The 10,000-nt window shown below is 47.9% G+C and overlaps 2 protein-coding genes across 2 annotated transcripts in view; one reads left to right on the top strand and one right to left on the bottom strand.

Moving 5' to 3' along the window:
* The window catches only part of LOC310824620 (pre-mRNA 3'-end-processing factor FIP1-like), a 25,750-nt gene extending 24,705 nt beyond the window's left edge, over positions 1-1,045 (bottom strand). Inside the window, exons 1-2 of the mRNA XM_083697881.1 lie at positions 973-1,045; positions 455-491 (exon numbers count right to left, since the gene is read on the bottom strand). Of these exons, the coding sequence (XP_083554007.1) occupies positions 455-491; positions 973-1,042 (107 nt within the window). The 5' untranslated portion in view covers positions 1,043-1,045. The remainder of the gene's footprint in view (positions 1-454; positions 492-972) is intronic.
* A 668-nt stretch (positions 1,046-1,713) lies between these two features.
* Positions 1,714-10,000, top strand: part of LOC310824621 (sec1 family domain-containing protein 2-like) — a gene marked incomplete at its 3' end in the record, with an annotated part of 22,359 nt that continues 14,072 nt past the window's right edge. The window contains exons 1-2 of the mRNA XM_083697882.1: positions 1,714-2,605; positions 2,890-3,070. Of these exons, the coding sequence (XP_083554008.1) occupies positions 1,792-2,605; positions 2,890-3,070 (995 nt within the window). The 5' untranslated portion in view covers positions 1,714-1,791. The remainder of the gene's footprint in view (positions 2,606-2,889; positions 3,071-10,000) is intronic.

A 10,000-nucleotide genomic window follows, 5' to 3' on the forward strand; every position in this document is an offset into this window, starting at 1 on the left:
GGGGAATAAATGTGCCCGTCTTACTCCAAATCAGTTCACTGCTCACTGCCACAAATGATCACTCACGGTCAACATGGTTTGAACATCCAAATCATTAGTGCAAACTAAGGGATGATGGAAGAGGAGAATCAGGGAGGTACTAACAAGCCCATATCCGTGTGTAATGAGGTTTAATGTACAGAGGTGTTGGATGATCAAGTGTCAGTGGTAGTTACAGTAGGTGTGTGCGGATATTAAGCCCATTTGGGAAAAGAGGCACAATCCAAGGTGTGTACAGGCATGAATAAGGAGTGTGTGTGTGTGTGTGTGTGTATGCATGTAAGTTCAGCAAACAGAAATATGAGCTTTGTATCATGACGGATCTAGCTAGTTGTAGGTCTATAACGGATGTTGGACAGGAGGCAGGTCAGGTGTGAGTGTACGGTGTTGTAGAGGTCTCATTTGGGAAGCTTACTTGTCTGGTGTGTCTTCTGCCTTCTCCTCACTCTCATCTATGAAAGAGGAACAATTTCACCATTTAACATGTCATACAAGTTGATTTCATTGTCACATCGTGACTTGCCTCCCATGACTTCATAGCCAGCCGAGTATTCCCAAATAGATGGGGAAAATTAAATAGATCAAAATGAGGTTCAGTGGAGTAGGATACATGTTTAGAGACACCCACGTTATTGATCGGAAGGGTCTCTCAACAGGCAAGTCAAACACCGATCCCATCAAAAAATCGATGTACGAGTGTAATTATTTATTTACTTTTTTGTATGATTTGGAGCTAAAACAACGGTGACACCCTCACAGCTGTCGCGATGTCAACATGGTGTGCTCTGGTCCACGTGTAGCAACAGCCTCGCTGACTCAGCTGTTCTGGTTCAAATACGAGTCCACTGCTTGCCTTTTCGCAAGCTAGTTCAGTTCAGTGAACAATATCGAAGTGTCATCTCTCCTAAAAAAACTTTAAAAAACTCGACTTACCTCCGTATAACCACTCTTCTTCATCCCCCCCACTCGCATCAGTCGCTTTGTCCGTTTCTTCTGCGGACATGTCGTCAACTCAATGTCAGTCTCGGTTGACAAATATGACAGTGGACGCTGACAGCTGGCTCAATAACTTCAACTCTCTTATCAAGTTCGATTATTTCACCCCAAAGTGAGATATTCGAAGGGTTGTGTCAAAGTGAAAAAAACAACCAACAACAGAAAACACAAGGAAATAACGGTAAACCAGCACCGTTAGAACGTGTCAGGTTCATCGGTAAAACAAGTGACAGTTTACAGATTAGGAGTGACTGAACCCGTTTCTATAGGGACAGTTCACCTTTCACCCCTCCGCTGGAGAGGACAGGGCGCCCGGTCATTGGTCCGTGTCAACTGTCTCCTGTCTTTTTTTGGGGGGGGGAACAATATACTTTTATTTGTTTGATAAACATCCCCTATATTCCCCTAAATACAGCTCAATACCACCTGTCAAACTAACTTTTTGCAATTTTGTTTCTGCACTGAATGACAATCGTTGAAATGCAGGGATGGCTTTATTATTTTTCCGCAAGATTTGACGTGGACAGGAGATAAGAAAACGCTCTCATCATTTTGAAAAAAGAATAATTTTCATCTACAGCATGAAACTGGTGAGGCAGATGCATGATGACGTTTATCTGTCGCGACGTGGAATGCCACGTCACCATTACGAGACTCACATGTGTTTGTGTTGATGTTTTGGAATGACGTCTTCCTGACAATTTGACAGTGCTTTCGACGTTTTCGGTCGATTATTCGGACTATATTCTCGACATAATGTTGACGACTGAGGGCTTTACGTGTTTCCCCGGTCAGGTGTGGGACAAGGTGTTGTCAAAGGTGAAGAAAGCGGTGGTTTTCATGGATGACAAGTGTGCGGAGAGTCTTCATTGGAACGGAGGCGCTACCAGATTATTCGAGGCAGGTGCTCGGAATTTAAAGCAGTTTTCTAGCTTCGAAGCCGGCGATGAAAACGAACCTAAGGCGGTGTTCGTGGTGAGCACTTTGCTGAAGGGCAGAACCGCTGACATAATCAAAGATGTCGTTGGCCTCAGTCACTTTCGATACTGTGTTGTTTTCACCACTGTGGCCCACTCCATACACCTCCTCGCTAACAACGTTACAGCCGAATTAGATGGGAACCCGGTGTTCGAGCAGTTTGAAGAGAAGCTGTGCGAGTGGATGGGAGACATGAACTACACCGCTGAAGTCATGCATGCCCCGGTGGTCTTCGCCCCTGTGTCACAGCAGCTGCTTCTGGCCCCCACCTTCTCGAACCTCTTCCCCTTGCTCTCCCGGGACCTCGAGGCGATAAACGAGAAGCGCCCGGAGAAGAAGAGATTGGGCAGCTTGGCTGACGTTGACATGCACTCTCTCCCTCCCGAGTTGCAGATTGAAATCAAATCCCTGGCCTCTGCGCTTAATGCCATGTTCGAGTCCACCAACACCCGGGAGGAAAGCTTCGCCGTGGGTCCAATGAGTCGTGTCATCGCCGGGGAGCTGGCCAATCACCCTCAAGCCAGAAACCGCCGAAAGACTGCCCCCAATAAAGCGTCCATCGTGTTCATAGACAGAACACTGGACCTCACAGGTGCCCCACTGCGCCACTTTTGAGAACATATAGTGATGTCCATTGGTAGACATGTCAGGAATCAGCCCAGTCCAACACACGCCAAATCTCAATACAGATCATATGTGCCATATCTGCCCATTGCCTTATAGGAAGTCAACATTAGGTCTATAGTCCCAATTCTATTCCACCAACAGGCCATTGTTACTTTAGTTGTACACTCAAAGTGAATCGAATGGTTCACTTGGGCTTTATGTCTCTCTCCTCAAATCCCTCTCTGTTGTTTTCTCTCCCGGTCCTGTCAGGTAGTGTCGGCCACCACGGTGACAACCTGGTGGAGAAGATCATGACGGTGCTGCCGCCTCTGCCGGGACACGCCACCGACATCCAGGTGGACATGATGGAGCTCACCTCGCTGCAGCGGACCCCTGAGACCCAGACCGCCCCGACCCCGACCCTGGCCCCAGGCTGCCTGGCACAGACCCAGTGAGTGCTTTTTTCTGAGATAGACCCATTAAACCCTAATTCACACTACAGACCCGAATCCGGCTGAGCTGTACTGGGCTAGGACTGCTTACAGATCCACCGTAGTTGCTGTAACAGTGCTGTGAGGGACAATATGAAAGCAGCACAGTATGATTCAGGTCAGCCCTGGAGTGTAAATACCCTTACAGTTCAACCCGTGACAACATTTTGGTCCTGACATGATGATTGTCTAAGGACAGCTATGTGGCTCTTACTCGACCTACTACTACGGCTGCTACTACTGCTACTGCTACTACTACGACTACGACTACTGCTGCTACTACTGCTACTACTGCTACTGTTACTAAAACTACTACTACTACTGCTACTACTGCTACTGTTACTACTACTACTACTACTCCTGCTGCTACTACTGCTACTACTACTACTATTACTATTACTGCTACTACTGCTACTACTGCTACTACTGCTGCTACTACTACTAATACTATTACTACTACTACTGTTACTACTGCTACTACTGCTACTGCTACTGCTACTACTGATATTACTACTACTACTACTACTACTACTACTAGTACTATTACTATTACTGCTACTGCTACTACTGCTGCTACTACTACTGCTACTGCTACTACTACTACTACTACTGCTACTGCTACTGCTACTGCTACTACTACAACTACTACTACCCTTGTGAGAATCTGTTTGATTTTTGAATGAAGATGGAGAGATATTATGTCAGAGCTAAAGGTAGGGACTTTGAAGGCTTTGCAGTTAGGCTGGCAGTAGAATCATGTTAGGCCCGGCCCAGAAGGCAGGGCCACGGAGAACCAGTGGCAGCAAAAATAAGGGCTTTGTGGTCATCCTTGATCAACAATCATTTTACTGCTGTAACTGTACTTATTTTTCCACTCATTTCAGCTGAACGGTGCTTGACTTGGTGGCATTTCTGCCCATGTAATTTCCTTTGGGCAGGGTTGTGGTTGAGTCTGCCTGTAGGTTTGACCTCACCGTGTGTTTATGTATCCAAGGCTGTAATACAGGGCCCTGCATAACTAATGGGACAGTGAAGCATTGTTTTTCTTCTTTTGGCTCTCCACTCCAAAAAGTTTGGATTTGAAATCAAACTGTTACTATGAGGTTCAGTCAGGACACTTAAGTCGTTAATGTAATTTGGTTTAATGAACTGTACAATTAGGTTTAGTCGTAAAGGATGGCTCCTCTCTGGTATAGCTCCCCGCTTGAAATGAAACAACATTATAGATGCAAATAATATACATAGCTGGGAGCCCATGAAGGTCTAACCGCCCTCTTCAAATTAAAGAACATAAAAAATACTAATAAAATGCATAGCCTTTGTGATACTTCACTAAAAGTCTAATAAAGTAGAAATGATCAGCTTTTATTTGATGGTATTTGTGTACATATGGGTTTCACCATACATAAATTACAACACTTTTTCTGCATAATCCCCCAAAAGTAATGAGACCAATGGCTTGACAGGTGTTTCTGGTAAGTCAGGTGTGTCCCATCACATAATTTGTGCAGGCATAAGAGAGCTGTTAGTGTCTAGTCTTGATTCTAGGCTTTGGATTTGCCTTTGGAGTCTGTTATTGGTGTCTGTCAACATGATGACAAAAGAGGTGTCAGTAATGTAGCCAAAACCTTAGGCTTGACAAAATCAACAGTTTGGAACATCATTAAAAATAAACAAAAGCACTGGTGAGCTCAGCATTCACAAACGGGCTGGTAGGCCAAGGAGGACTTCCACAGAGGGTGACCAAAGAATGCTCACCATTCTTTAATTAAGAGAAACCCCAAAACAACTGTCCCACAGATCAGGAACACTCTCCAGGAGGTAGGCATGAATGTGTCAGAAGCTACCATCTGCAGAATACAGTATGTCACCACCCAAACTACAGACGCTTCACTGCAAGGTGCAAACCACTCGTTATCCTCAACAGGGATGGTCAGGTTACAGTTTGCTAAAAAGTACCTACAAAGCCTGCAGAGAAGGAAAAAGGTCTTGTGGACAGAGAAGATGAATACTATCATAGACCAGAGTGATTGCAAGAGGAAAGTTTGGAGAAAAAAAAAAAGGAACTGCCAAAGATTTACAGCATACCACCTGATCTGTGAAACATGGTGCAGAGGGTGTTAGGTTTTGGTTGGTGATGCTACTAAAACTTGCTAACTTGTCTTAATTGATGATTGTAACAGCTGACGGCAGCAGTATTCTGAAGTGTACAGAAACACCTTGTCTGCTCGAGTGGAAGCAAATGCCTCAAAATTCATTGGATGGCGCTTCATCATACAGTAAGACAATGACCCCAAACATACTGACATAGCAACTAAGGAGTTTTGTGGACAGGTCTTGACTGGCCAAATCAATCTTCTGATTTAAATCCAATTGAAGATTTCCAGATTTTAGACAAAAATACCTCAAAACAAACAACAATGAAGATGGCTGCAGTACAGGCCTGGCAGAGCATCACCAGAGGAGATACCTAGCGTCTGGTAGGGTCAATGGGTTGCAGACTTCAGGCAGTTATTGCATGCAAAGGTACCACGACCAAGTACTAAACATAAGTACTTAATTTGGACATTTGATAAATATGTCCCATTACTTTTGGGTACCCTGAACGAGGGTGACTCTGCATAAAAAAACAAATGTTGTCATTTCTGAATTGTGAAACCAATCTATACACACATACCATCACATAAAATCTGTGAATCTCTGATTTAACCTCATACTTACTTGTTTGTATGGGTGTCAAGCCAAAAGAAGACAAAAATGCTTCACTGTCCCATGACTTACGCAGGGCCCTGTATACCCTGAAGGCTATGTATCTACCTGGTTCCTGCTAGTCTAATGTTTAAGTCCATGACAGGGGGTCGAAGGGGAAAGAAAGTGTTGCCTGGTAATACACAAACATCTTATGAGGGGAAAGAAAGTGGCACTTTTTCTAGTAACACACACAGGTCTTAGAAGCTAGGCAGTGGCACCCATGTTATTAGTTTCTGTGTCGTGCATCGACATAGGTCCAGGATCAACAGACACCTTACTTTTCCCTCATTCCACTCACTTTCTTTTTTTGTGTGAGTATGTGTGTTTCCTTCAGTTGTTTCCCTCTGCCTCCCTCCCACATCTCTCTGTCTCTCTCTCTCTCCCTCTCTCTCTCTCTGTCCCTCACACACACACACACGCACACGCACGCACACACACACACACACACACACACACACACACACACACACACACACACACACACACACATTCAGGCCACATGACTGGCGTGAAGGCTCCAGAGGGTCAGTGGAGCTTGCCTCCCCCAGTGTTAGGGCGTGGGGTGGAGCAGCACGCGCTGGCCTCCCTGTGGCCAGGCTGTTGTCCATGGCAGGGATTAGGCCTCCATCATGTGTTCCACTCTTCCTGCTTCATGTGGTTGCAGGAGGAAAGGCCTTTCAGTGGGAAAGGAGAGTTGTTGGCCAGTGCCGTTTTACCGTGTGTGTGTGTGTGTGTGTGTGTGTGTGTGTGTGTGTCTCTCTCTCTCTCTCTCTGTCTGTCTGTCTGTCTGTCTGTCTGTCTGTCTTTCTTTCTCTCCCTCTGTCTCTCTCTCTCTGTCTGTCTGTCTGTCTGTCTGTCTGTCTGTCTGTCTTTCTCTCTCTCCCTCTCTCTCTCTCTCTCTCTGTCTCTCTCTCTCTCTCTCTCTCTCTCCCTCCGGTGTTTTCTGAACAGCACCACCACCACCAGCTCAGTGGGAGGTTGAGTTGGATGTTGGAACGGGGCAGGCCGCTGTTTGAGCATGGTGGGAGGTTAGGTTCTCGTTCTGTTCTGCCTGGTTACAATTGCTGCTCAGACAGACAGACAGACAGACAGACAGTGTTTAAGTGTGTGTAAGTATGTGTGTGTGTCTGTAACATTTAATGTGAGCACAGCAGGGGGTAGACCCAGACCTCACTGACCCCTCAAACAGAGGAGGAGTTAGGACTGGAGCATGTAAATCAAGCACATGCTCTACACACACACACACACACACACACACACACACACACACACACACACACACACACACACACCAGATCTCTCACTATGCGGACGGCTGCGCTCCTCAACACACATACATACCCACCCACACACACACACACACAGTCTGTGTGCTCTGGTATGCATGGGATCTTAATGGCGATCATTTGCAGGACTGGCAGGGTGTCTGCTGTCTCTCAGACTGCAGGAGCCCCGTCCCCTCCCCCTCATTACCACAGGTGAAGGGTGTCTCCAGGCCACGGTGCTGCTCACCTCGGGGGGTCTTAGAGGGTCTTAGAGGTAGTTCTGGCGGAATTGTTACGCATCTTATCTCAGAGAGCAGTTAGGGGAGGACGGGGGCTCAGCCCCGGCTATCTCTTGTTCACACACACACACACACACACACACAGACAGACACACGCACTCTCTATCACACACACACTCACATTCACACACACTCTCTCACACACACACACACACAGACACTCACACTCTCTCTCTCACACACACACAGACACTTGTACACACACACACACATACTCTCTCTCTCACACACACACACACACACACACACACACAGGGACAATTCCAGATAGCGGTAATAGGATGATCTCCCTGCCGGTAGGGGGGGGGGGGGGGGGGTGGATAGATGAGTGTGTGATCTGGCCCAGCGGGGAGCGTTATTGCCTCTCTCCTATCTGGGAGCAGATGGGCCAACTGCCTCTTATCACAGCTGCAGTCGGGAGATTGAGCCTCCGTTAGGTAAAGCACAGAGAGAACCCCCCCCCCCCCCGCAGCGTGGCCCCGTTCACCCGGGCTCAGAGAGCCACGCTCGGGGGCGGGGGCCAGACCGTCACCCGGATGTCCATTGGCTGTCTGTGGGCGTCCGTTACGTACCGCATAGTGGACACACAATGGCTCATTTGATCCGGTCCTCATTTGATAGAGCTCTGTGTGTGTGTGTGTGTGTGTGTGTGAGTGAGTAACTGAGTGAGAATTACACTCTTCAGTCCCCATCAAGTTTACTTCCTTCCTTCCTTCCTTCCTTCCTTCTATCCTTCCTTCCTTCCTTCCTTCCTTCCTTCCTTCCTTCCTTCCTTCCTTCCTCCCATCCTCCCTCCCATCCTTCCTTCCTTCCTTCCTTCCTCCCATCCTTCCTTCCTGTAGACCTGGATGTGTAAGGGTCATGTTTCTAGGAGGCAGTACAGGTCCAGTGAAGGAGCAGTTTTGCTTGGCCCGGTCCCAGCCGAGATCTGTGTCGTTTCATTGGCTGTGTCAGGAGGTCCCGCCCTCCTCCCGGTCCCTTTGTTGATATGATTTGTGGAGTTAATTCCGGCCTCTCCCAGACTGTTTTGATTGGCTCTGCTCTGTGTGGAGCTATTTTAGAATCTTTAAATAGGTGGTGGGGGGGGGGGGGGACCTAATTTGATGCTTTTATTGTATGATATTTGGCCATTGTAATTTCAGGATATGTTTCTAGATGACTCTGTTTAAGGCTCCCGTGGGTGGTCGAACCTCCCAGCCGGACCCCACACTCTGTGGGTAATTAGGATGATGTTTCATGACCTGGTGTGAGTTTTCCTCCGACACGAGCCTCAGCTTTAACTGTGTTTTTCCAACTCATACCAAAGAGAGCACAGGTTTTCTCTGCAGTTTGCAGTTTGCGTGTGTGTGTGTGTGTGTGTGTGTGTGTGTGTGTGTGTGTGTGTGTGTGTGTGTGTGTGTGTGTGTGTGTGTGTGTATATATGTATAATATCTTGAGACACTGCATAGGTACACACAGTGTAGCCCAGTAACATGTGGTAATGTTGAGTGAATGTGGTGACAGTGTGTGTGTGTGAGACAGAGAGAGAGAGAGTGTGTGTGTGTGTATGTAATGTGCTGTGCTTGGCTGGTGCTGAGGTGCTCTTTGATCCTGTGTGTGGGACACATGAACCCTGTTGGCAGAGGGCACATGTTTCCCCTGTCTCAGACTGAAACACACACACTCACACACACACACACACACACACACACACTCACACACACCCACACATTATGGACCCTATGGACCCTGATGTTGCGGTGTGGGGCGGGCGTGAGGGCAAGGAGACCGGCGCGGGTGGCCCAAGGTGTGTTCTCTGGTTCTGGTCCAACCGCCAGCCGAGCCCCGGGCTCCCAGGGCCTGAGAGCTGCCCCAGAGCGACCGCACCCAGCCGTGAGAACACACTGGGCCCGCCTGCCACCTACTCAAACCTGCCCCTTCCAGACTCTCACCACCAGGAACCAGGGAAAACACACACACACACACCTATTAGAGAGAGAGAGAGAGAGAGAGAGACACACACACACACACACACACACACACACACACAGAGACACACACACACACACAGAAACCAGAGAGAGAGAGAGACACACAGAGAGAGAGAGAGGGAGAGAGAGAGGGGGGGGGGAGAGGGGGAGAGAGGGAGGGAGGGAAGGGGGAGAGAGAGGGAGATTGATTTATTGTCAGACACACCCGTCCTCTGAGTTTTCGTCGGGCTTCTAACTTAGGAGCCGCGTCAACATTCTACTGTTCAGTGTCACGTTATGATGTAGTACAGATGTCACGGCGTCTGACAGAGGACCCCCCAAATACACACACACACACACACACAGAGACACAACCCAGCCAGGCTTTCCTTGGCTTGTGTTCTTCTTGTCAGAGTGGGTCGGGATGCTGGGAGAATGGTAGGTTTATTTGAGCAGAGAGGAACCAGAACAACTAACACCCTGGATGGGAGGAGTAGGCAGTGTGGAGGGGGCTCGTAGTCCTGTCGATCACACACACACACACACGCACGCACACACACACATGCACACACACACCTGGGCCAACTTGACTGAGAAATAATCCACAAACAGGAGCAGTCCTAAGC

The sequence above is a fragment of the Argentina silus genome (genome assembly GCF_951799395.1).
Source record: "Argentina silus genome assembly, contig: scaffold_153, whole genome shotgun sequence".
Lineage (NCBI taxonomy): Eukaryota > Metazoa > Chordata > Actinopteri > Argentiniformes > Argentinidae > Argentina > Argentina silus.